This window comes from Cariama cristata, unplaced genomic scaffold (assembly GCF_000690535.1).
Source record: "Cariama cristata isolate BGI_N322 unplaced genomic scaffold, ASM69053v1 scaffold24465, whole genome shotgun sequence".
Classification (NCBI taxonomy): domain Eukaryota; kingdom Metazoa; phylum Chordata; class Aves; order Cariamiformes; family Cariamidae; genus Cariama; species Cariama cristata.
Genome location: NW_009619623.1, coordinates 21,253 through 45,480, shown reverse-complemented (window position 1 = coordinate 45,480; position 24,228 = coordinate 21,253). Strand labels below are relative to the sequence as shown.

At 38.9% G+C, this 24,228-nt stretch overlaps 1 protein-coding gene across 1 annotated transcript; it reads left to right on the top strand.

Annotated features, from left to right (window-relative positions):
* Window positions 1–377: 377 nt before the first annotated feature.
* On the top strand, window positions 378–10,701 carry LOC104162560 (hyccin-like; the record flags this gene model as incomplete). Its single annotated transcript, XM_009701316.1, has 4 exons — window positions 378–494; window positions 1,261–1,348; window positions 1,845–2,004; window positions 10,007–10,701. Coding segments are annotated over 4 exons (922 nt in total), but the record flags the coding sequence as incomplete, so codon positions are not given.
* Between the last annotated feature and the right edge of the window lie 13,527 nt (window positions 10,702–24,228).

The following is a 24,228-nucleotide window of genomic DNA, read 5'->3' as shown; positions in this document are numbered from 1 at the left end:
TTATGTTTCTGTCTGTAATATTAATAGTTGCTATGCTACTTTATTTCCTTAAATACCATTAACTTTTTTTTTTCTGTCCTGCAGCAAATGCCTGTATTCAGAATGACTTTTACTGACAGTTTTCTTTCATGTACCTCTCTAGTATAAATGTAACAGGAGTGTCTAGGATGTCTCTAGTTTGAAGGATTTGAACTCTGCTGGTAGAAGGCATACCCTTCTTCCGTAATAAGAAATCGTCTACTTCAGCACAGTTATTGATTGATACCTTCCTGTGGGTCTATTGTAATTAAAATGCATACTAAACACCTAGCTTTGTAGTGTTCTATAGAAAGGTGGTTCTACGTTATTTGCTAATGACAAATGCGTGATTTCTTTAGAATTTGTGTCTGTGGATATCCTCGCCAGCAAGTGAGAAAGTACAAGGGAGTCAACAGTAGGATTCCAGTTTCATCTGAATTCATGGTGCAAATGCTAACAGGGATTTATTATGCCTTGTAAGTTGTGTTTGGCTTTTTTAATATGCATACAAAAGAAAAAAAATTCAGCTTAATTTCTACACTTGTTTAGGCATACTACCTTTGAAATGTTTAATTTTCTAGTGGACAGATGCTGTGTCTAGCAATAAGGTCCTCAGGAAGAGAACATAGTTCTCCAACTAGTTGGCTGAAGATACATATGTCATATTGGAGAAAGAGGGCTAGAACAACACTCAATAGGTATAACTGCTGATGTGAAAAAAAAAAAAATAAATTAAAAAACCCCACTTTTCCAACCGTTGTTGCTGTCCGCATTTTTGCATGCTTAGTTTTGACATCAGTCTAGCTAAGGAAAACAAGTTCTTAACAATTTTTCTCCTGAAATGCTGATGTCATCTACCCTTTGATAGTCATATTCATGTGTGAAGCACTCTTATTAACTGAAATAATTAGAGATGAGTAACACAGGAATACTCAAAAGGTGGAGTAATATTAAAACAATCCGGTTTGAATTTCAGAATATTTCATGACTAGCTGATCAATAACTAATTATATAAATTTTAAACTGCTCAGGGTGGCCAATGAAAATAAAACGTTGTCTCTATAGATGCTACTTCAGAACAAGTTCTCTAAATAGCAGGCTTACTTACTGGTAATGAACAAAGTAGTTCAGCTCCTCTAAACTGAGCTCTCGAGGAACACTAAATCTGTGAAGGTTATGTGACCAAGAGGATTTATCTGTTGATATAGATGCTTATCATTATGTATATATTTACCTTTGTAGTTATAATGGAGAATGGGATCTGGCTCGTAAAGCTATGGATGACATTTTATATAGAGCACAGCTGGAACTGTATCCAGAACCTCTACTGGTAGGTATTGTATTGCAATATTTTCTTTTGGTAGAATTTTCAGTCTAGGAAGTCCTTCCTGTGAAAACGCATAATGCAGCATCGCACCAGGAACCTAAATCCCGTGAGGTCTACGTGACTGTGCTCATGTGAATAGCTAGATCTGTAAGTATACATACACATACATGCACAGGTATTTTCAATGTATTTAGTTATTTTGTTATCTTCCCTGGTGAACAAGCTATTTTCAATAGAACACTTCTAAGTCTTGAAAGCTTAGATAATAGTGCAGAAGGACTCTGAAGTAATAGGCACATCTTTAAACTGGAAACTTTGTTTTAAAAAGTGGCAAGTATGGTTCTGAGAGGTAATTGCAACCCTCGTTCTAGTGTGCTTTTTGACCTTAAACTGGAATTGTACACGGTATTCTTCTTGGAGTAATAAGAATCCCCTGATAGAATTCTTCTAAAATTTGGATCTTCATGTTAAGAACTTAACTGCATCTTTTCTGTTCTAGGTTGCTAATGCAATAAAAGCTTCACTGCCTCAGGGTGCCATGAAATCTAGTAAAGAAGGTACCAGATGCATTCAGGTTGAAATTACACCTACTTCATCCAGAATATCAAGAAATGCTGTGACTAGCATGTCTATCCGAGGGCATAGATGGAAAAGGCATGGTAAGAAACACATTTTGCATTAAATTTTCAACTTTTTACATGTTTAAAATAATACTGAGGATTTTGTTATTGTACATCTTCATTCCTAGTAAGCAAGCAGCAGTTTGGAGGCTTTTATTTTCTTGACTGGTGAATGGGAATCTTGATGCAGTTCAGATTAAATATATTCTTTATTTCCTTAAATATGATTAAACAAAAAAAAAACACAACACAAAGAAAATTTTGCTAAAGGGAGCTGTACAAAGTTATTGATTCTTTAAAGAGGCCAATGTTCCTATTTTCTTCTGAAAAGTAGTTTATAGTACCTGAAGCAAAGCAATTATTTAACAACTTTACCCCAGAACCTCATCCATCTTAAATTACTTAAATAAAAATCAGATTTAAGGATAGAGGGATAAATTATTATGTTTTCATATTGTGGTTTAACCCTGGCCAGCAACTAAGCCCCACACAGCTGTTTACTCACTCCCACACAGTGGGATGGGGGAGAGAATTAGAAGGGTAAAAGTGAGAAAACTCATGGATTGAGATAAAGACGGTTAATTAGATAAAGCAAAAGCCACTCACACAAGCAAAGCAAAACAAGGAATTCATTCACCACTTTCCATCGGCAGGCAGGTGTTCAGCCATTTCCAGGAAAGCGGGGATTCATCATGCGTAATGGTTACTTGTGAAGACAAATGTCATCACTCTGAATGTCTCCCCTTCTTCTTCCTTCCCTCAGCTTTATGTACTGAGTATGACATCGTATAGTATGGGATATCGCTCTGGTCAGTGGGGTCAGCTATCCCGGCTGTGTCCCCTCCCAACTTCTTGTGCACCCCCAGCCTCCTTGCTGGTGGGGTGGGGTGAGAAGCGGAAAAGGCCTTGACTCTGTAAGCCCTGCTCATCAGTAACTGAAACGTCCCTGTGTTATCAACACTGATTTCAGCACAAATCTGAAACATAACCCTATACTAGCTACTATGAAGAGAAGTCTACCCCAGCCAAAACCAGCACATTTGGACAAACTAATATAAGGGCTTCCACAAAGCAGAACACAGGTCTGAGCTGAGAAGTAGAAAAAATGGTGCTGAATGTACTGCAAAAGGAGAAATGTTACATTCTACTTTTTCTACCATCTTCAGATGAGGGAAGAGCTGCTGGACCAGCAAACAAAATTGGCAATGGCTTGTTCTGCTGGGATTGTAATTCTGATGACAGGATAAGTGAGTGAGTGTAGATAAGAATGCTCTTTTAATAAGTTCAATAAAGATTTTGAAGTAATATCATAAGAATTTCTGTATGTTGTGTACTGTATGAGCTTTCATAGTATGTGGGCAGTTTGGTTAGAAAAATATTGCCAAGTTACTTGTCGTAAAGGACCAAGAGGTAATTCAAGTAAGTGTTGAGAAAATTATTTATAAATATGCTGGTCGAAGATGACTTTAAAATAATGATAGAGCGAGCTTTCTGAGCAGTAATTGTATGCATCGGTGGTAGTAATACCAATAGTAAACTGCCAGAGGGGATCAGGGGCAAAGAAAGGTAAAATAGCCAAACTTATTTTCAATTGATTAAAAATTGCTTAAAACTGTCAGAAAAGCTGAGGAGCAAAACATTAGTTCTTTAACTTGAGTGAGGTCCAGTAGCAAGTCATTACTGAAATTTCAAGACTGCTAAGGACCATTTTAGTCTTTATTTTCCTTTCTTCAGGCTTAGTCGTTAAGCAGAGATTATTGACCAGGTACAAGAAAACTGTATGACGGCTAAGCTTTTAAATGGACAGATGCCCTCTGAAGCTTGGCAATTTTGTCAGCTATTACTTTTGAGTGCTTCTGATGCTTGTTCAAATGAGGTGGTGGAGGGGAACACAGATTAGGGATACTGAGTGCTAGTTCATTCAAAGGAATTGAAAGTGTGTTAAAATAAACATCCCTCTTGTCTTTGCATTTACAGGAAAAAATGAAATAAAAATGTTACACAATCAATATTGGAACCATCCTTAAAAGAATGAAAATTTTTCAGCAAATACAGAAGTCTAGAAGTTTTTACAATTTTTTGCCTTCTTGCAGGAGGTGATGCTTGGTGAAGTTCAAGGGAAAATAGGTGGGACAAGTGTGTCCTGCAGCAGATAACAGTAAGGTGAAAGGGGAATGAGAATAATAGCAGGACTCATAGAAATGGGGTGGAATGCTGTGTGTTATGGGAGTCTCAAAGCAGGACACGTTGAGAGAAACAGTGATAGTCTAGTTAGTATGACTCAAGTGAGGAGTAGTAGGGATGAGGATTGAAAGATTAAGGACTATTGCAAAAACACTCTTGTCAACATTTTGTTTGGGTTATTGGGAAAACTTTGGGTTTGCCTGGATGGTACAGAGTTTAATGAAGAGGAAGAAAATCGTTTGATGTAGGGCAGGGTTGGAGGGGAATTTGTATACAAGTTGTGGGAATAGTTGTAAATTTGAAGGCTATATAAACATTAGGCTTTTTTAAAGGCCAAAACTGAGTCTGTGGTATCTTTGACTGACTGATTGTTTTGTTTTAAATAGTAAATGTTCCATGCGTATACCACTTCAGCTAATCTCCTCAAAGTTTTCGTTATAAAATACTAACAAAATTGTTGTTTGACTTGAAAAGCCTTTTTAAAGTCAGAGTAGGTCATCTTCTGATTTCAAAATTCTGAGTAACATAATTCAGTGACCCACAATTCCTGATGAGAGAAAGATACGGAATTGATCCTCAGGGTCAACATGCAGAAAGAATAACGAGACTTGTGCTTACAGATGCTTGTTTGAATTGAAATAAATACTGGAATTGGTAGAAATCAGATGACAAACCTTATACCTCCTGACCATTATTCTCTCTCCCATGCTGCAAGGGGAAAAAATGTATTCAGGGGTTTTATTTTTGTGCTTCAGTGTAATAAAAATGAGTTGTACAAATGGATTAGGAAGCTAGAGGAGACAGCTGGGAGGTAGCTTGATCTTATACATTTCATGGACCAGAAGACCTGATGAAGTAAAGTATCCCTTAGGGAAGCAAGGGCAGCAATTTTCAATCACTAGCTATTTGTGTAAAATAAATAAAATAAAAGAATTACAGCCAATGGCATTTCTAGCTGAGAAGCACAGGCTTTATTCTTTCTCTTTTAAAAAAATTCAGTTTACTATAAAAGTTTTCAGACATGAAGTCTTGCTAACCTTTGCTAGAACTCTAGTTTGAAATCAGTTTTGAAAAAAGGTCAGCTTAACATTTAATCTTGTGATAACTCAACCCTGTAACTCATTCATTAGAGCTGTTCCTTAGAAGGACTTTTTTTTAAAATCAAATTAGTATCATGAATTTGGACTTCTAAGGTAGGTACTTTAGAGGTACTAAAGGTGAAGGCCATGGATCCATCTAATCCAAAATGGATCCTTCTAATCACAGATGGATAATATTTACAAAGTCAGTTGATATTAGCCACCCCTTAGCAACAAATTCTTTAGTGCTGTTGAATTGGATTGCCTATAAATCATAAAGCTTAAAAAAGAGGAGCATTAGCTGCTCTACCTAGCATTAGTTTTTTGTAGTGTTCATGTTTTAAAAACGAGCCTTGAGTGGTGTCTCCATTTCCATTCACAAATAGAGGAAAACAAAAAAAATCACACAGTGTATAAGGGAGATAAACACCTAAATGACATTTATGGAAGCTAGGAAAAAAAAAAAACACAACCCAAAACAAGCCCTAGCAATGCTTTCACTACTAATGTAAAATCTACCAAAGTGCCCTATAAAAGGGTGGCTTGGGAAAAACTCTTGTGTATAGAGGTAATGAATGTAAGAGGAATACTCTGATGTAACAGGCTGAGTAAGAAGAGCTAAGCAGATGTTGGTAAGATGCATAATACAAAAACAGGTAAGTCAACTAGAGAAGAAGGACAAGATGTTATTTTTTTTTTTTCCCCATTGCAGAAATTGACTTTCATGTAGTACATAAGGTTTAGAAAGGTTAGTCTTTGAATCTCTGGGGAGAGAATTTTCTTACTTTTTTGGAAACAGTATTAATTCCAGAAATAGTTATAACTTCTAGGAATCTGGAATGAATGTTAATTTTGGGATACCAGCTTGATAATTTTGTGAATAATTCAAAATGCTAACATTGTTGTGCAGGAAATGCAGCTTGAGCTTGTGGTGGTTAAAATTGAATTACAAACCAAACGGGCAGTTTGCGTGTGCAATCTGAGGTAAATGATGTAGGCAACCGTAATAATAAGGTAAACTATGACTGAAATATCTTTTGAATTAATTCTTAGCAGCTAGTAATCATGAAATGCATTTATCAAGGTTGGTTGTACTACTCAAAGCATTCAGAAATGTGAGTCCAAATGTGTTTTCCTTCAGCTGCTATGGGCATATTTATATTAACTTTCAAACTGACATAATTATTCAGTTTTGTCTCTACACTATTTAGCAGTGTCCTTTGTTTCTCTCACCCTAGTAAAATTAGAGCAATGAGGCCAATCAGAGCATTGATCTCTCCTCACTAACCTTTCTGCTTCTGTGTTTTTAGACAAAAGGCTATATTTGATGGTGGTATTATTGTTATTTGTTTATTATTATTACTACTGTAGTTCACAGTGCTCCACTGTTATCTGTTATTGACAACAGAAGACTTTTACAGAAAGTACTGTTAGAAGGAGTAACACTTGGAAACAATTCTAACTTGAGTTTCCTGCCAAATATCAGATGTTAGTGGCTAATAGCAGCAATTATTAATGCCATTTCCTGTGGACAGTGCAACTTGTTAAATAGATACTTTCATTAGTAGTTGACTAGTTAGAAAGAATCGTGATACTTAGCATTTGCAGGTAAAATCAGGGGTAGCTCTTATACCAGGGAACAATGCTGTCTATCCCTACCAGAATAACCTTGTAGCTCTGAGACTTCTTTCATTGTCATGGTAAGTGCAGACAGCACGAATACTAGCAAAAAGCTCAGCACTGTAGCTTGCTTGACCCAAGAAGCACACTGTGCCTGCACAAGAGTCCTCAGTGTTGGGGACAGGGGGAAGAGAAGATCCCCTCCAGCTAAAAAGCATTAGAGCTGCTGCTGTGAAAAATCATCTTATCATAAATTCCTCTTGTTTTCGACTTCATACTGTCTGTTAAATGTCTGTGCTGCCAAATTCTGTCACGTGCAATAGCAAACTGGCAGTATAGTCTGGGTGGTCCTTACTTAATCCTCAGGTCTGAAAGAGCTGCATTATGAATGAAACACAGGGATTCAGCTGAGCTTTATTCTGAGCTGTGCTTTTAGTCCATTTTTAGTCTTGTCAAGTTTGTGGCCATAGTGTTTGCATATAGTATACATATATAACGCATATAGAATATATAACGATGTAGCATATAGTGTAGTTCTTGCTCTTCTTCACTTGTATTTCCATGGTAGACATCTTCGTGGAGGACGTGCTGTGACTATCTGTAACTGATGGCTTCTCTTTTTTTCTTCTCCAGGTCAACTAAATGCAGTTTTGTGGTTGTAGAGCTAGTGCTGATAAAGCAATTCTGAATACTTTTAAAAAGACCTTGAGATACTGAGAATACTTCAAACATTGTGAAGCTGACTTGTTGCTAGGATTGTAACTTGTTACTTGCGTATACTTGGAATTTCCATAAAGTTTCAACTCCTGTTTTTATTTTCACTTTTTTCCTCTCAAGTGTTCATCCTTCTCAAACCTGTCCTCGTCTAATGTAGACAGGCATCTCTTGAGTTGGGATTTGTTTTACCTGGACCTTGTAGGAACTATTGCATTCTTATCACTAAATATCAGTATTAAATCTCTTGTGCTTACACACAACCATCATTTCCACACTTTGAGTAGCAGTGGAGTTTTCTGTTTGCTTGGGGATTTTTGGCTACGTCTGCAGGAATCTTTGACTGTCTTGAAATAATTTTTTGGCCAGGCTGAGCACTTGTATATCTGCTGTTGATGACTTACCCAGATGAAAAGAAGTAATCTTAGAACCAAGTAGCATTGGGTTTTGCCTTAATTTCTTTTTTTTTCTCTCCCCCACCATTCCTGCAGAAAGTTGTGGTGCTTTCCCTCCCCCCAGCTTAATCCCTGTTTTCTCAACTGTACTTAGTAACTGACTTGTGTGACACAAATAAGTTTATTGCAAACTAATTTAGTTTTAAGCTCATATAAGCAAATTAAAAAGGCTGAGGAGATCAACCTTTATGTTACATTATTAGTAGGTGGCAAATACCAAAATAAAACTCAATAAGTTGATTCTAGTAACTGAAGGATTTTCCTACTTGTAACTATCTTGCTGGTTGAAAATAGTTGTTTGTTTGTTTGTTTGAAATGAAGAAAGAAAAAGGAAGTAAAAGTGTGCTTGAGTTATCTTGGTTATTTCACTATTAGTTTTCAGGCTGACCACTGTGCAGTATCATGATGTTGTATATGTAGCATTTCTAGTCTTGTATGATAACACATTAAGTTGATACACCATTCCATTATAAAAATAAGTTTTACTTTAGTATGGTGATACAATATAGTCATAAAAGTGAATTATGGAAAGTTCTTTGATTTCTGATAGTCTCTGAATGTTTGTTTTGTGATCCTCAGAAATTTCAATTTTGAAAGATCAGACATGGGGCTTTCCAGTATGTGGGTTCAGGCCAATAACTGGAAGATTGAAGCCTGCAATTTAGAAATAAAGCAAAATTCCATACTTACTAATGTTGCTAATTAACAAGAGGTTAATATGTGACCATCTGCTTTAATTTATAATGCTTTAGTCATCTGTATCTATTGGCTTTTGTTTCATGTTTTATTTCAGACATCTTTTGGTTTTTTTCTTATCCATCTTTAATTCTAGAACAACCAGAGAATGGTAATGATGCTACTGAATTGGGCAACTTTATCATACCTGAGATTAGTGTCACAAGTGTGGCTGGAGAGAGGACCGGGAATGGGGAAAAGAGCAGAGCACTAGCAGAGAATGATGTTCAGCATTTACAGGGAGTACAGGAAACAGCTACAGATCCTAGAACTGACAGCAAAGGCATGCCAGAAATCAGGAGGCAAAAATCTGTAAGAAAAATGATGGAGGATGGAGTAAACTCATCTGGCAGAGTGCAGTTTTAGCAGAGCACTTGTAGCTGCACTCTAAGGTACCGCTGTTGATTGAAAGGGTCACTGCTGCATGTTTGGAGAATTAAAGTATGCAGTTAATATATTTGCATGTGTAATAACACAAATGCATGTATTGCACACAGCTTCGTCTGTGCCACAGACAAATGATGACATACTTACAGGTAGATTTATTTAATCTGGAGAAAATACACTGTGAGACTCAACATACCTTTGAGTTTATTAAGCATATTTATTGGTTTTACAAAATCCAGTGATCAATGGTATGAAGAATCCATGAGAATGGATGTGAAAAGTATGTTGCTGTGTACGAAATTCCACCTTTCATGGTATACTGGAGATCTCATGTTGTACTTGAGTTTCCAACCCATACCACCAGACCTATGATGCAGAAGGTGACCTTTCAGTCCTAAAGCATTCTTGGGTTGCTAAATGTGCAGGTGCCATATTGGGTGTCCTGGGGCATTGATCACATACCTTATAATTAACGAGCTTTGCAAAATCATGTATTGGAGCACTTGCTCAAAATAAGATTTACACTTTTTTTTTTATTCTGTGTGGTATCTTCTAATCTATAAATTTCTAATCTCCTGCATGAATTAACAAGACTGCTTTTTTTTTTTTTTTTTTTGAAAATCACTACAAAGTGAGATTGTGGGCATGCTTTTTGATCTAGTTAATGCAGCATTATTTGCTGTAACTTGATATCCTAATGAACCTTAATGCCAAAATGTAATGGAGTAGGTAAGTGTTTTGTCTTCTGTTCTCTGTTCTGTTGCTGTATGGCTTCATGCTTGTAAATACTAAAATCTAGCAATACATAAAATCAATAAATGTGAGAATGTCAATTACTAATTCTTTATTTCTTTTTCTGCTGTGCAGGTAATACTGATGTAGCAATTCAAGAAGAACTGATAGAAGTGTCTGAAACTGATGAAGGGTTTTACTGTAGGGCTACTTCCAGTACAAGTCAGTCTGCCCTATCTAACAGCAGCAGCATAAGCAGTAAGAACGTTTTAGGGAAGAGCCAACGAAGGTCTGGAGGAAGCAAAGCTGGAGGAAAAGAAAAAGAAGGAGAAACCTGCAGAGAACACTTGTCACGAAAACAAACTCAGAGAGCCATGAGTGAGAACCTAGAGCTTGTCTCTCTGAAGAGACTGACACTGACAACTAGCCAGTCCCTGCCTAAGCCTGGCAGCCATAGTCTGGCCAGAACAACCACTACTGTGTTTAGTAAATCCTTTGAACAGGTCAGTGGTGTCACAGTTCCAAGTAACCGTGGTGGCGTATCTGGTGCAGAGGCAAACAGGTTTTCAGCTTGCAGTCTTCAGGAGGAAAAACTGATATATGGAACAGAAAGAACAGATCTTCTGATTTTAAGCAAACAACCTAATCAGCAGCGACCTCCTAGTATTAGCATAACTTTGTCAACAGATTGATATTAAATTGGCAGGTATGAAAAATAAAATAGTGAGGGTTTATGCTAATATTGGTACATTGGTACATTAAGCTCCTTAATATGCTATACATTACTTTCTTAAACCTCAAGCCCATAAATTCTTATTTGGTTCACATTTGACAGTAATAGCGAATAGATAACAATTGTAATTATGTTGCATCAACTTCTAATAGCTTGGAAAGTTCCTCTTTGACTTACTGTATTTATACACCTCATTGCTTACAGCTTCATGTGAAGTTTACAGCTTCAGCAATTTAACAAGCATTGATTGGTTGTTTAGCCAGTGACTAAGATGTGTGGCTTTTTACAAATGCACAGTGTGGGAACAAATAGAGCCTCTTTCCCAGATTCTACTTTTTCACTACCACTTGGCATTAGGCTGCAAGTTCTTGTTTTATTTAAGAGAATTCTGGTAGTATGGGCATGAAATTTTGGAACAGCATTGTAAGAACAAACATTCTCTTATGTTAGCCATGAGAAAGCTGTGCTTACACGTAAAGTTGAAACTAGAAGCATCAGTTCAGTGTTTGATGTTATCATGGTTTTTGTAATGGTAGTTAGCACACGTTGCAATGTTCATACTTCTTCAGGCCTATAAGAGTCTGAATTATAGATGCATTTTGGTTTTTCTATACATCTGAAACTGGACCAAAAGTCATACAGCAGCAGTACTTGTGCATGGGAGTTCTTAGCAGTTGCTATAGTAGTCGCTCTTTAGACTTACAAATTGAGAGACAGACTGTCTTTCTTTCAGATTTTTATATCTCAGGCACAAAGCTACTCATTGAAAAGTCGCTGTCATCAGTATTTTTATTATTTATGGGGAAGCGATGTGCTTATGTAACAATGTTATATAGGAAATAAGGTATAAGCCCTTTGCACTGACTCAAGCAAATCAGGAGTGTGAATGTGTTTAACATGAACTTCTTACTTGAGACTAAGAGAATACTACCAAAGGATGTGTACTTTCAGTAACTTGCAAGCACAAAGGGAAATTATAATGTAAATATAGCTAGCACTGTAATTCCTAGTCTTTTATATCTATTATTTTTCTAGTTTGAAATTCTGAAACAGCAGCCTGTTCAAGGTTACCTAACCTTTAACCTTCAGTTAGTTTGGTGACCTTGTTTGATACCAACTTTTAGAATGTTAAGATTTTGATTAAAAATAGACATTAAAACTTCTTATGCAGAGATTTGGAGAAGCAATAGCTGACAAAATCATTCCAGTAGCAGTGATTAGCTGATAAACAGACAATATATTATTATGAATGGGGAAATAGGATGAAGATCTAAGGCGTAGTCATTCCCAACTGTCCAGATTTCTGCAGCTACTGATTCCTTATTGTCAAGAACCTTGTAACAAAACAAACACTAAAATTCTGGTAGACTTTCCTATTTGACTGGAGATAAGTTTAGATATCCCTTTTTGACTTAAACTGAAGCACAAGTAACTTTTAAGCAGCTAATGTTATCCAGGTTTGTAGCAATTAATAAGCTGGTTAATTAATGAAAAGATATGAGGAGTCATAGTTGATAGGGACAAGTAAGTTGTATATTCTGCTTCTAAGACTGCAGACTAGATGTGTACATTTCTTAATATTCACCAAAGTCTGTGGAGTAGCTGCATCAGTCTATAGATGTCTGTCTTCACCTGAGAGTCTGAGTTTAAATGAATGTGCCACACTTTCTCATTCTTCAGTTTGTTGTGTGACACTGGTCTATTGTAGTAACACAGTATTTCACCTTTTTTTACAGTGAAGTGTTCTCTTAATTGTACATGAAAACTTACATTCCTAATATATAAACTACAAGGTTGTCCTACTTAGTGTGTAATACTTCGACCAGTGAAATAAACTGGTTCTTTGAAGTTGTATGTTTTTGTAAATACTTTGTACAGCAGGAAATTTTGCCTCTTTTTTTACAGGTTTTTCTGCAATACACATTAGACAGCACATTTGTTTCAGCTTGACTAATACATGTGGCTGCTGGAGCATGCATAACTACAAGCAATAGAAGGGTTTTAGGCAGCTGATAGCAGATACTGGCTAGCACTACACATACTGAGTGTAGAGCTCTTCCTTTCCTTGAAATTTGTCCTAGATGTTAGAAAGAAATAACCTGCAGAACTTACAACTGCCTCCTGATCTGCTCTTGGCAGTCTAGCATTTGAGAATACTTTGGAAACACTTTACAGTAATTTAAATTGAAACATAAACTAGAATAGATAACTAAAATTGCAATTGACAAATGTTTGTCATGATGGTGTTAGTTGTGACTTAGTGCTAAGGGACTAGAATTTTTAAGTAATTCCACTGGTTTGGTTTTGTTTCATTTAGTTCCTGGTGGTTTGTTATCTCTGCAGTAGACTTTTTTGTGTGTTGGTATAAAAGATGTTTATTATACTGGGAAGATATAGTCACTTTAGCTATAAGTAATTAGAATTTTGAAGGATTTAAAATGCCATAAAATGTAGATATGTAACCTAATGTTTACAATACTGTTGGCTACAAGTCAAAGTGTTAAAATTAGTTGATCCTTTTATTTTATCCAGCTAATTATTCTAACTGTGATCTGGCTTGAACCCAAGACATAGGCTCCTATTGGTACAACTGAAATTACAAAAAGCTGCTTGCTTTTTTAAGAAAATGGTAAGAGGGAAGGTTCTTGGTACTAAAAGCTGTTGTTTCTATACATATGTGGCTTTATATAAAGATGTATGTATTGGTCTCTGGGGCAACTTACACAATGAGCATGTTTTTGTGAACTGACATCATGCCCTGATACTGATCGAGTCTAAAGAATTTCTTTCCTGATGCGAGCAATGAAAACTTTCAGTTGCGATTCTTTCTTTTCTTAAAAATGGAAAAAACCCAACCAAACAAACAAAAAAACAGGGTAGGGGAGAGGGATGGCAGATTTATTTGTTGTCCAAATATCCATGGTGCAGGATTGAGAAGAGGGGGAAGAGGGAAGGGGGGGCAAGTAGGGCAGGAAGCAGATACGTTAATTCTTTCACGATATTTCTAAAATTGTTCAGCACTTGGGTTTTGAGCATTATCTGATCACTTTAGACTGATGAATGAAAAACATGTGTTAAAGAAGTAGAGGTCTTCTAATAGCGTAAGGAAAGACATCCCATTAAGACATCCCATATTGTAGTCTACCTGGGAGTGGGTAGTTCTGATGAATACACTCCAAACGTCATACACGGCTGCAACATTCTGCAGGAAAAATGTTACGTAGGAGTGAATCATCTCAAATTATAATAAGAGAAGCTGTTTTAATGCTGACTTTTATAACTGACCTTACTGTTCTAAATCACAGGGCATGATTTCTAATGATGGCTTTGAATAGCAACACTTTCAAAACTCTGTGGAAGCTGAGATGAATTATTTTTGTTGTAAGAATCTGTAACATTTGTGCAAAAAGCATGTGGCCTCTAACCACTTGCTGTAGAACTGCAATGACTTTTCTGAAGGGAGTGAAATGTCCTTGAATTGCCTTGAATACCTGACAGATTCGACAGGTACAGAAGTATATAGCTGTTTTAGCCACGCTTCTCTAAGGAGGTCTCTTCTGATTTGTATGAGGATTCTAGACATTTCTAACTTAGTTATTATGTCTGATATCTTTTGTCAGTGTTTGAGGCTTACAATGCTGTATATAGGTGTGTAAATATATTGACTTTTGTATTTGTATAATTCTACTTCTAAGACTAGATGTGTACATTTCTTAATATTCACCAAAGTCTGTGGAATAGCTGCATCAGTCTGTTGATGTCTGTCTTCATCTGAGAGCCTGAGTTTAAATGAATGTGCCATACTTTCTCATACTTTCTCAGTTTGTTGTGTGACTCTGTTCCGTGGTTTAGTAACACAGTATTTCACCTTTTTTACAGTGAAGTGTTCTCTTAATTGTACATGAAAAACTTACATTCCTAATGTATAAACTACAAGGTTGTCTTGTTTAGTGTTTAATAAATTGGGCAGCAAAATAAACTTTTTTGAAGTTGTATGTTTTTGTAAATACTTTGTGCAACAGAAAATTTTGCTTCCTTTTTACAGGCTTTACACATTAGATAGCAATATGTTTGTTCAGTTTTCATTATACAAATCTAGAAGTCACAGTAAGGTGATTGCATTAGTTAAAATATGCTGAGTACCCATTTTACAGAGTGCAGGCTCTGCAAATGCAGCCTTGTCGGGTAAAACACCATGGCTAAACCACTTGGCTGAGAAACACTGACTGTTTGGTGAAAGGAGAGCTCAAGCAGATGAGTTGTAAACTGGTTGATGGCAGAAGTAGATGACTGTCCTGTCAGTAATGTAGCACTACTTTGGGAACTTGGTAGTTTTGATGATCTTAATGTAACAGTGATTTGATACACAGCCATTACCTGCAATGTGTTTTATTGATCTTCAGTCCAGCAATCTTCACTGAGCTTCTGTGACCTGCTGGCGATCTGGGGGCTGTTGGCTAACTTTGCTGCAAGGGCACGTGTGGCTGGCTTACGTTCCCCTGGGTCACCAAGACACCCAGGGCTTTTTCTGCAAAGCTGCTTTCCAGCTGTCTGGCCCCTGTCTGTGCTGGTGCCGGGGGTGGTTTGCCCTTTAAACTTCCTGTGATTCCTGTGTTGTCCCACATCTCCTGCCTCTTGATGTCCCTGTGAATGGCAGCGCAACCCTCTGGGGTATCGGCTGCTTCTCCCGGCTTTGTGTTATCTGCAGACGTGCTGAGGGTGAGCTCTGTCCCATCACCCACCTTCGTTAAGGAAGATTTTGAAGTGTCGTGGCCTGGGTGTTGACCCCTGGTGTACACCAGTAAGGCCAGGTCTCCAGCTGGGCTTTGTGCCACTGGTCGCAGCCCTTTGAGCCTGGCAATCGAGGCAATTTTCTGCTCCAAGGCCTGGGATTCCTGAGGGCTGCTCTTGCTGGTAACAACAGAAGCAAAGGCAGCAGCGAATACCTCTGCCTTTTCCTTACCTCCTGTCAGTGGGTCCTCTGCCCCACTCAGCTGTGGAGCCCTGTTTTCCCCTAGTCTTCCTGTCGTCGTTGATATTTCTGCTAAAGATTTTCTTGTTGCCCTTCACCTCCCTTGCCGGATTCCACTTCATTTGGGCTTTGGCTTTCCTAACCCCATCTGTGTGTGCTTGGATAGTACATCTATGATCCTCCTAGGTCCCCTGCTCTTGCTTCCACCTCTAGTAGGCTTCTTTTTTGTGTCTAAGTTTAGTCGAGAGCTCCTTGTTCATGCATCCAGGCCTCCTGCCACCTTGGCTTGATTTTCTGTGTGTTGGGACTGGTCTTGAGCATGGACAAGATGGTTCTTGAACATCAAGCAGCTCTCCTGGGCACTTCTTTCTAGGATGGTCTCCCATGGGCATCTACCGAGCAGATTCCCTGCACAAGTTCTGTTCTTCTGTAGGTCCAGGGTTGTCATCCTGCATTTTGGTCAAGGTTTCTTTCCTTTCCCCTTACAAATGCAGTCTCTGGTGCAATGCTGTAGAGAAACCTGGATTAATGAGAGCGCTGTAGTACATGGCAACAGTGGGAGATTTCACTGTGCGTTTTTCCTTTTTTTTTCTTTTTTTTTCCCAAATGTCGCTCTTTAACCTGTTCTTTGGATGGGCAAAATGCAATTTCCCTGCATACAAATGAGCAAAATTTCTTTTCCAAAAGGTACAAATTAGACTTGATACTGTGATTGTCCCATAAGTGTGTAAGATTTGCTATTTCAGTTATAGGGGGTAAAAGGCAGTGCTTGGAAGGGGCTCTTACGTGGTTTCAGGTCGGAATTATTACTGATTAGTGAGAGACAACATGAATATGTCCTCTTTTCCCAAAATGTGGTAGGGAGTACAAAAGAAAGCGATGGTACCCCAAAATACAGCCCTTAATGAAGAATGAGAGTACCTGAGAGCCTGCTGGACAGTTCACAGTTAAAAGGGATGTTTGAAGGTAATACAAGCAATTAGTAACCAGTTACAGAAATTACATTTGTTTCTACAGACTTTACAGCTAGTTGCCTGCATTGAGCTTGTAATAATTATTTTTCATGTTTTATGTTAATCTAACTCTGTATTAAAGATGACTTCAGTATGGAGGTTTTCTCCCAACCCACAGCTGCCAGGTAACAAATACACCTGCTAATTCAGGATAGTGGGAAAAATGTCACTGTGACTCCAGAAACCGTTGTGAAACAAACCTTTACATTGCACGGTGCTCGCTTCATTAACTTGTTTCCTAAAATGAGGTTGTGTTTAATCATCTGTTACTCTAAATGTGCTGGGACAATACTGAAATTTAACGGTGTGGAAAGGCTTGTGGAAGTTAGTCTGAGTCACACCGTACTTCTGACAAGCTACCTAGTTGTTGTTCTTGTCATTAATGCTGCCTGATACTGACAGTCCTCTTTGTAGAGTTTCTTGATCCGGACTATGATGGTAGATTTTTCTAGTGTCAGAGGATATATTTCAGAGGAGGTGAGAAGAAATACCAGCTTTTACCTCCACAACACACAACAAAGTAAATGAAGGAGGGTCAGGTATTGGCGCAAGAAGTCCTCAGTGTGGATATGATTTTCCAATGCTTCTGCAATACAAATAGTGAACCAAAACAATGAACAAACGTTCAGTGTTCTCTCTGAAAGGTTACTTTGCTCATGCATGAAACTTGAATATCATCTTTGATTCCTATTAAAGTAGGAGCAGAACAGTGACTCTTAAAACATAGATATAAAAACATATATATGTTCTCTGTGTGTGTATATGCATTTATACACATATATATGGTTTCCTCTTCAGCTAGTCAAGGTATGGAGGTTGTAGAACTGTTGGGGAGACTGTTGGAACTGGCAAAGACTTGGACCAGCACTGATGTCAATGGCCTATGATACTATCTAAAATAAACGTAGCTAGGCACTAAAAAGTTGTACTGTCACTGTTTTATTTTCCTTGTGGTATTATCTGCCAAGAGTAAATTGATTTGAATATAAATGGTAAAGGATCTTACACTTAAATATGTTTTTTAAAAAATCGCAATATTAATGTTATTTCTTTTGATTTTTTTGTTGTTGTTAAAATGCATTGTGGTTTCATTATTGTTAATGACCTGCAGTTCAGACTTTGTTAATAATTTGGATTGAATAACTGAATTGGGATAACGTCATATACGGTGACATTTTGGAATCAAGTGCAAGCCAACTGTCATACCAAATGTCAACTTTCAGCAGACTGTCCTGCCCCTAAAATGTTGGTGTTTAAGAAATCTGCTGTAATGAATCACAAAATGGAAAGACTTTTGCGAGGTAACATCATTGATATTCCCCAGAAGATGGTTTACTTGTTAGTTCATTGGGTTTTATATTCCTCATTTCAGCCATTAAAGAAAACCAATCCAACTGCTATTTAACTGACTTACTAATTTCAGCTCTCCTGATACCGACTGGAGAAAGATACAGGCACTGTCGAACTGATTCAGCACATCCTCAGACAGGGAGATCCTCTCTGACACCCAAAAAGTCTTCATCCCATCTCTCACTTCCTTCTCATCCTGAACAACCAGCTTAGCATTGCTGCCTCGTTACCGCTTCCGACGGCACTGAATCCATACGTCCTGCCTAAGGCCAAAACGAGCTTTAGCATAGCATCAGTCACATCACCATCGCTCTGACTGTCAGCAGCTGCCCTGTTTTTATTAAGGGCCTTACAAGCAGGCAGATGTCTAAGAAAATAGATCTGGTTTAGTTCTGCTGGTCAGGATGTAAAGATCAGTTTGAAATAATGTGGACAGGTGCTAGGAGTGAAGATTCAAACTGCATCTGTTTGGATTACTTGAGTAATCATGAAGCAGTTGCATTTCCAAAAGTGTAAAGCAGGGAAGATGGAAAGAATTGGAGCACAGATCTCTCTATAGCATTCCTGTTTCTGCCATTTGTGCTTCAGGATCCCACTTAAAAGTATGTAATAGCTTTATCAGCTTTTGAGTTTAAAGGTAGAATAGCAGCAAGGCTGTTAAAGCATCTTTACAACTGTATGATACCTGTTCAGCTCTAGCTGAATCCTCTGAAAAATCTGAGGCTTGGTTCTTAACTATTCAGCCTGGGAAGGAGCTTCTCAACTGCCTCACATACTGCCTCAAATTCATAACTTTAAGCTTCGCTGGTTATCCATGCAAACTTACTTTTTCCTGCTACCAGTGTAGGAAGCCATGCTACCAAAGCATTGCCCTTGAATTTAGCATGAACTTGAATGTGTTTCAGGTGTTCAAGTCTTCCCCAGCTCAGCAAAGAGCCGAGGAGAGATTTTCATCACTTCTTCAGCCTTTGCCCAAGACAGGCTTCCTGACAGACATCCAGTATGGGATAACGCTGCCAGCCTCGTACCGAGGCATTCGTACGGCAGCCGGTTCTACGTGCGGCCCTAGGAGTGAGGACAGAGGCCAGCGCCAACTTGGAGGGCTTTTCCAGTACTCAGCTTTTAGGTGGGCAAACCTCTGTGGCGTGGAATGGCAGGAGGTCGGATGCACGTCCCAAATGGCCAGCTGGAGAGGCAATTTCAGAAGTCTTGGACTGGACACTGCGTTAAGCCCAAGCAGCACTTCAGCTGCCAATCTCCTGAAACACTGCGATCCAGCTTCTAAACAGGTTAGTTCACTGCTTTGCCATCATTACCCAAAATAAAATGTGCTTATGGACAAATAACTTGGAAGAAGGAATAACTGAGCAATGGATTTCTCCAAAATCCCACGCTGTGATATCCATCCTTTTCGTAAAGCCTGGCATGCATGATACATACTGCAGCATGATATGTGTGCTCCGTTCTCGATGAATGACAGAGTGTTTTTGTACCTTTGGAGCAGTATTGGATAAAATAACTCTGTGATGCTTGCGAGCGTGAAGAGTTTTGACGCATTCTGGTACTGGTGAGATGAGTAACTTCTTAAATATGCCAACAAAATTAGTTACTAGGTAGATCCACTTATAAGGTATTTGATGCCATAATTTAATTTCAGGCAGAGCAGCAGTGCCTTGGAAGAATCTTTATTCGATCTTGAGATACTGAACAGCCTTAATATGCCTTGACATTCAGTACCACATTCATAATCCCTGTAATTATTCCTTCCTACTCTAATAAGAGCAGGCACTGTACAGCACCAGTACTGAGGGGTAGTTTTGTTTCATGCTTGAAAGGAGGTACACGTCGTATAAAGCGCACTTTGTACTGAGCTGTGGGAAAAGAAGTGAATGGGAGGCTAAACCAGAAGCTTTAAAAACAATTCAAAATGTTTAGTACGCTTCCTCTCTGCCTGTCCCTGCAGGCAGTTTTGAAGGAATGAAGAAGCTGCACAAAATGAGAGGCACAAAGCTGAGAGCTTACTGGAGAGGGGAGAGCTTTCAGAGGAAACCTCTTCTCCCACCTGACTGCAAGGGCAGGCATCTCCCCATCAGGCAGGGCTTGTGCAACGGTGTTCTGCCCCTTCCCCTCCTCTGCCCAAAACTTGTGCCTCTGTCTCCTTCTTGGAGAGGCACCTGAGCACTGGTACTACCACAGTGAGAAATACAGGAAAGTAATGCTGAAACAACCTAACATGGGACTAGAAGAGTGTTTGTGGGTGATATTGGTGGCTGCACTCTGCTACGTAGGTTTAAGTGTTGATGATTTTCTTGTCATGCTTTCGTGTTGAGAAATGCATGTACCTGAAGCCAGAATGTCAGGAACTTCTGGACTGTTTCTGGCAGAGGGTTGAAGACAAGGAGGAGACATAATGAGCGGGCATGAAGAATTTGTTTGCTTTCTTAAAGGAGGTGGCCAGTAGACTGGCTATTGAGGTATCCCTTAAACTGGAGAAACAACGGAATTAAGAGGACTTGGTGAAGGTACTAACCATCAGCTGGATATCTGAGGGAGTTTATGGAAGAGATGGTGCAAAGCCTTTGGTCAGATCTGACCTTACAGGAGCTGAAGGAGGCATCGGTAAGGATGGAGGGTTGGAAGTTGGACATCATATCAAAGTTTGCAGATATCAACCAAAGAGGAGAATGAGGAGCCTGCAGTTCACAAGGTATGTGGAAATGGGAAGGCTGGTGTGATGGAGGAACAAAGCTGTCCACATAGCATGGCATAGCTGGTCTGTCCACCCAGAGCAAGAACGAGATCCCAATAAAAAAAATTGTTGGTTGTCTCACTGATTTGGCCAGTGTGATGCAACTTAGAAGGCTGTTTTGGTGTTTTTTTAAATTTTTTTTAATAATGCAAGGAGTTTGCATAACAGGACTAACTGAGACCACTCATGCTGCACTGTGTGAAAATGTTTACTATCGAAATAATACACTGGAATAACTTTTGTCAGTGGAGTATGAGCATGGAGAGATCCATGGGACTGAGAAAAGGCAGAGGTAAAGGTAAGGTTGGTGGACTAGTGCAGCACACCAACAATGTGGCAGATTTAAAGAAATAGGAAATGACTATATGGTCTTTGAGCTAAAATCTTTTTTAGAGTAGTAAAAACATTTTAGTGGGATAGTGTTACAGGTCTGCTTTGGGGACACATTTGTAATCTTTGCAGAGGAATGTTAACAGAAACTGCCATTAGGAGAGACAAATTTTCTTGCTATAGGTTGGAGGACAAATTCTAATAATTGCAGGTCCTTTTTTCTTCTGGAAGTTTTAAGTGACATCATTGTTCAACAAAATGTTCCTGAACCAAGAATAGGGTGTACTGCTTCGGGCTTTGAGCATCTTTATGTTGCATACTGCTGGGCAGTGGATTCCTGAAACTGGGAAAAGAAGTAAATCAAGGCCTAAGTGGGAAGTCTGCTGGGGAGAGCACCCTTCTTGAGCGTGAACCACCTTGTTCAGCTGGGGCTCTGGTACTTCTACACCAGCCTTCCTTGTACCGCTGTGTGAGACTTACAGTGAAGTAAGAGAGATTTATAGAAAATAACCTTTTTCTAGTTTTAGACAAAGAATAAAAAAAAAGACCTTGAATGAAAGGACTTTTTATTTCAAAAGGATGAACTTTGCAAAATGGAGATGTCTGGACAGTGAAGCTCATTGGCCTGAGAGAAAGCAAAAAAACAAATGCTCCAAGAAAATTTAGTTGAAGCACAGAGTCTCTAGCTTTTGCCACCTTAAGAAGGGAAGGAATCTTGTCTGGGAAGCTGGCATTAGACTTACAATTCCCTTAAGGAGTGTTCTTGAGTACATGTAAGGAACTGAACGAAGAAGGAGCAGAAGAAAGAGTACAGTTTAGTGGATCGGAAAGTCTTTGTGATGGATTGAATTGCTAGAAGAAAAAACTGCATGCAACTTTTGCAAAGGAAATTAAAATACATGTGCAGATTCCTTAACTGTAAAAACAGAACAAGGAAAAAAGCACAAAGAGGGAGGAGCAGGAGCTGAGACCAGCAAGTGTAAGGAAATGTTTGCAAGAAGATTGACATTGCCACCCCATGGTCAGTCAGTACAAGGATGTAGTGATGCATGTCCAAAGGCTAAAGCAAAACACAGGGTAAGGTTATGTTCCCACAGTCGGTGTCACAACTGCACCTCTGAGTGGACGTCGAAAGGCCGAGTGTCCCGGGCGGTGCGCAGCCTGAGCCCCTCACCGTGCCCACCGCAGGCACCAGGGCAACCCCCCGGGGCACTGACCTGCGCCCTACGTGGTCTGAATAGAGCGGACTCCTCAGGCCAAGAACAATCCAGGGACTGACAAGGTCAGAGGCTGATCTCCTTTAAGCTTTTCGTTATCACAGCGTCTTTTGTTTCCTTGAGGCTTCAAGCAAATGTATCAGAAGCCTCTATCTGGTTTGTTGTACCTTGCTATATGAAGTACTTGCATTAAACTTTTTCTTTGCAGCTTTCATTACCCGGAAGGATGACGTGAAGCACGGCAGGGTTACATTCCTGAAGTCGCTCTTTGAGTCCTTCTGTCAGAAGGGAGATGTCCTGTAGTGATCCCACTTGACCGCATTTGCTCAAATTTCTCCATACCCGCTCAGCGGGCAAGTTATTGGCTAGCGTAAACTCCCCTAGTCTTGCCAGTCACCTCTTGTAACCTCTACGCTATTCTGACAGGCAAATCAAAATGTCAAGTCAAATAAGGCACTGAGCACCTATGACAGCAGGCTGTCACAGGGAAAACAGAAGAAAGTCAAAAAGGAGGTTCAGGGTGCTTAGGCAACCTTTTCCTATGGACTAATATACAGTCTGCAGGAAAAGAAACAGCACGACAAGAAAATATCGACTCTCATTCAACAGCAAACATGGAGCAGCTGTATCACTTTTCACATACCGCTGTACCTCTTCATAGGTGTGCACGTGGCTGTCATCAACCGAACTCTCCCCAATTCACATTTCTTGGGAAAATTTTCTTTCTCTGTAGAGTTATATAGAAGGTGATGGAATTATCTGAAAAAACTACATGGAACTATGCGAGAATGTATAGTAAAAAAGAAATGTTGGTTAGCTACTTGACAAAACTGATAAATCCTAACTTTTTATAAGCTACTGCATTGTATAGATGAAATGAGAGTTTTGCTGTCATAGTTGATCGGTGCTAATTACAGCAATTACAATGCTTGTGGAGAAGGAAATTTGCAAAAAGTATGTTAAGTGTTCAGCACTCAGCTGCCTGTCAGCTGAAAAGAAGGTGAGTTAATTGAATGTAACAGTCTATCCTCTTTCTGTTGTAAATTAGTGGTTAATTATAACGTGCAGCTACACGGCCATATGTCACTTGCTCTGGCATAACAGTAACGTGTGACGTTAGTGATCGCTGCACCGGTGGAGCTGAAAGTTGCTACGCCCCTGCGCTAAATGCCTTACAGAAGGCTGGTCACTATCAGTGTTGCATAAAACTAATCTTCATTCAACGTGTAGGAATTAAAGTTAGGTCAAATATCCTACCAGAATCTCACATACATTTAATGTGTTGTATTAGCGTGTGTGATTTTTTTATTATTATTATTATTATTGCTATTTATTGTAAATAGTCTTAAATACAAAAGAAAACAGATTAAGTGGCAGAAATATCCCCTAGGAGCAGGCACAGAATTACTGAAAAAAGAGCTATTGACACGTGGAATTTTTCTGTAGACTTCTTGAAGCCAAGCAGAGAGCAGTCCCAAACTGATTTAATGTCTCCAGGTATCTGGAAATTGGCTACTTTTACTCTATAGCAGCTTTGGTTGCCCACTAAAAAATGCAGACTTGTCTAAAGGACTGCTTTTCTCAAATGTTTGTTTGCTATTTGATAATATGCTTGGGTCTGATTTAAAATACTGCTTAGAAACTAAGCGTGGTTTTCAAATTAACATTGCATAGAAATTGTTCCTCTACCTCACCTCTCCTGATGGATTTTCAGGCCAGAGGACTGGTCTGTGTAGGTGCAGATACCACAAATGAGCATGGAAATGAAGACAAAGCCTTAAACCTGCAAGGCCCGTTGTTTGGTTTAATAGAGCCCCAGGCCGCAAACTGCAGCCACTGGGAACTGGAGATAATGATGCAGTTACCGGAATATTTAAAAAGAACAGTAAGGAATATACACTAGAATATATTGCCAGACATTCCTCTTTCTTCGGTGTAAGCATTTTTCATCTGTGAGGATAAACGCAAATGTTACTGTATGTATTTGGCATTA